Here is a 2,054-nt window from a genome sequence, read left to right as displayed (position 1 = left end):
ACTGAAGCAGTGCGAACTGGACTTGTACTGAAGCAGTACAAGTCGTAATGCCCCGTTACCCCCCCCTCCTAATTCATTGGCTAAAATTCATCGGAAACCATCAGTCATCACTAACCCGTACACGCGCACACCTTGGTGGTGCATATCCTTCAGCTAATGCATGTACAGAAAGAGCATTCTTAGCTTTCTCCAAGGAGGGATAAGCAATCTCAGCTGGTGCAGTTAACGCGTTCATTGATTGAGATGAATCTATAATTCATTATCTCTGTGGGTATTTGCGATATAAAAGATTGGTTGATTGATCTAGAAAGCTAACAATTTGACTTTCTTACCTTTTGAGTGAATTGAGTGATAGTGAGTTGAGCGGATTGCTTGGTAATGAGTTGAGTGGTAGTAGTTGTTAAAAGTGACTGAATATTGATTTCCGTCTAACGTTAATTCGAGTGGATTTTAGATAATATAGTAGGGGGTGAATAGTAACTGCTCCCTTAATAACAGATATTAAATAATAATGGTTTTTGTCATTAGGGCGATCTTATTTCGTAAGAAAATAGAATATATAAATTAATATTAGATTAGATTTGAGTACAATAAAAATATGTATACAATTTACAGTACAAAATTTTGTGATATAATATGGAAATAAATTTGATTTCTTATTTGGAAGCTTAGGTGGTACCTAAGTTTACAATCATTTTAGCTTAACAAAGTCACTCAAAAAAGGTGATCAATGTCTTTATCCCACGTCCAGCTTCTACTTTAGAAATATTTAGGCCGAAATATAATAAGCTCCAATGCTTCAGTATTTTTATAAGAAATATAAGTTGAGGTGTGCGTGAGGATAAGTCAAATTTATTACCTGGACAGCAAGCGAAACATTCAAGCGAGAACATTCCCTCCGCTTGAGTACAGTAACAAAAGTTGACAGGTTGAAGGAGCCAATTTCGCACGCGTATTGCTTGAATACACAGGGAGGCTCATTTTGACAGCGTGCTTTTTATATCATAAAATGATGGTGGCAGCCAGTACGGCACACCTACGACAGCATATGATACGTTTGCTCCAACACTAACCTCCATAATGCACAATGTCATACTTACTGGCTCGATTACGATCCGATCCAAAAGCATTCATTTTATATGCGGCTTTTCTCGAAAGATTCCTACAATCCTTAAAAACGATAATAAGTCTATACCCATTCTGTTCGACAGCGTCTGCTACCTATTGATTCTCGGTCATACGCTAAACAAGTACTCAAGAACAATTTTAACGCAAAATCAGGCCACTTGAGCGTAAAAAACAATCGCCCCGTCACTTTTTCAAGTCATTTCACCAATTTCGCGGTCAGTTGCACACTTCCGGCAAAAATGGGCGTGTCTGTTCAAGAAAATCACTTGACATGCCACGACCATCGGCATTTGCGAGATACGAAGACTCCTGGTCGTATCTCCAAGCGCGCAAGCATTCGCCGTCTCCGCCATCCTGTAGTCATTGAGCTGCCCGAAGCTGCGCGTCGCCTCAAGCAAAAAATCATCGCGTCACACCGTGTCAAGCTCACACGCTTCAGCCTAAGTCACATGCGCCATGTGACCGTCCCGCCAGTACAAATTCCAGATCTACTGAATGACTATCGTGCCGTAAATACACTTGTATCGGGCAAGAAAGTGCCGCTCACAATGCGCATGTGGATGAATTGCAAGAGCAAAATGAAACCCCTCGACATGATTCATGAGCATGTCTCCTATCGATAAAACTATTTCGAATGTAATTTGTGTTTCAAGTGCTGGGTGCGTGTTTATCAAAAAAAAGTGTTTGACTTCGTAAGAACGGATTTGTAATCGTTAAATAATAATACACTAACATAACGAGTTGAGATTTTGTAGCAAACTCATGTCATCTTTTCTTTTTTCCTTCGTGCGGCACGTATTTGCAAACCATTTAGACGGTGCTATAAGTATCCGTGTTGTTTGCAGTGGGAGATTAAAGGTCCAGACCTAAGTAGATGGGGAACCTCTGGGGTACCGAAGCTTTTAATCGTGAATACTAATTTTCGT

At 40.1% G+C, this 2,054-nt stretch overlaps 1 protein-coding gene across 1 annotated transcript; it reads left to right on the top strand.

Annotated features, from left to right (window-relative positions):
- Positions 1-1,367: 1,367 nt before the first annotated feature.
- CCR75_009826 (uncharacterized protein) lies at positions 1,368-1,751 on the top strand (the record flags this gene model as incomplete). Its single annotated transcript, XM_067967862.1, has 1 exon — positions 1,368-1,751. The coding sequence occupies one exon, from the start codon at positions 1,368-1,370 to the stop codon at positions 1,749-1,751; it is 384 nt and encodes a 127-aa protein (XP_067820680.1).
- Between the last annotated feature and the right edge of the window lie 303 nt (positions 1,752-2,054).

Source organism: Bremia lactucae, linkage group LG12, assembly GCF_004359215.1.
Source record: "Bremia lactucae strain SF5 linkage group LG12, whole genome shotgun sequence".
Taxonomy (NCBI): Eukaryota; Oomycota; class Peronosporomycetes; order Peronosporales; family Peronosporaceae; genus Bremia; species Bremia lactucae.
This window is presented reverse-complemented; position numbering and strand designations above follow the sequence as displayed.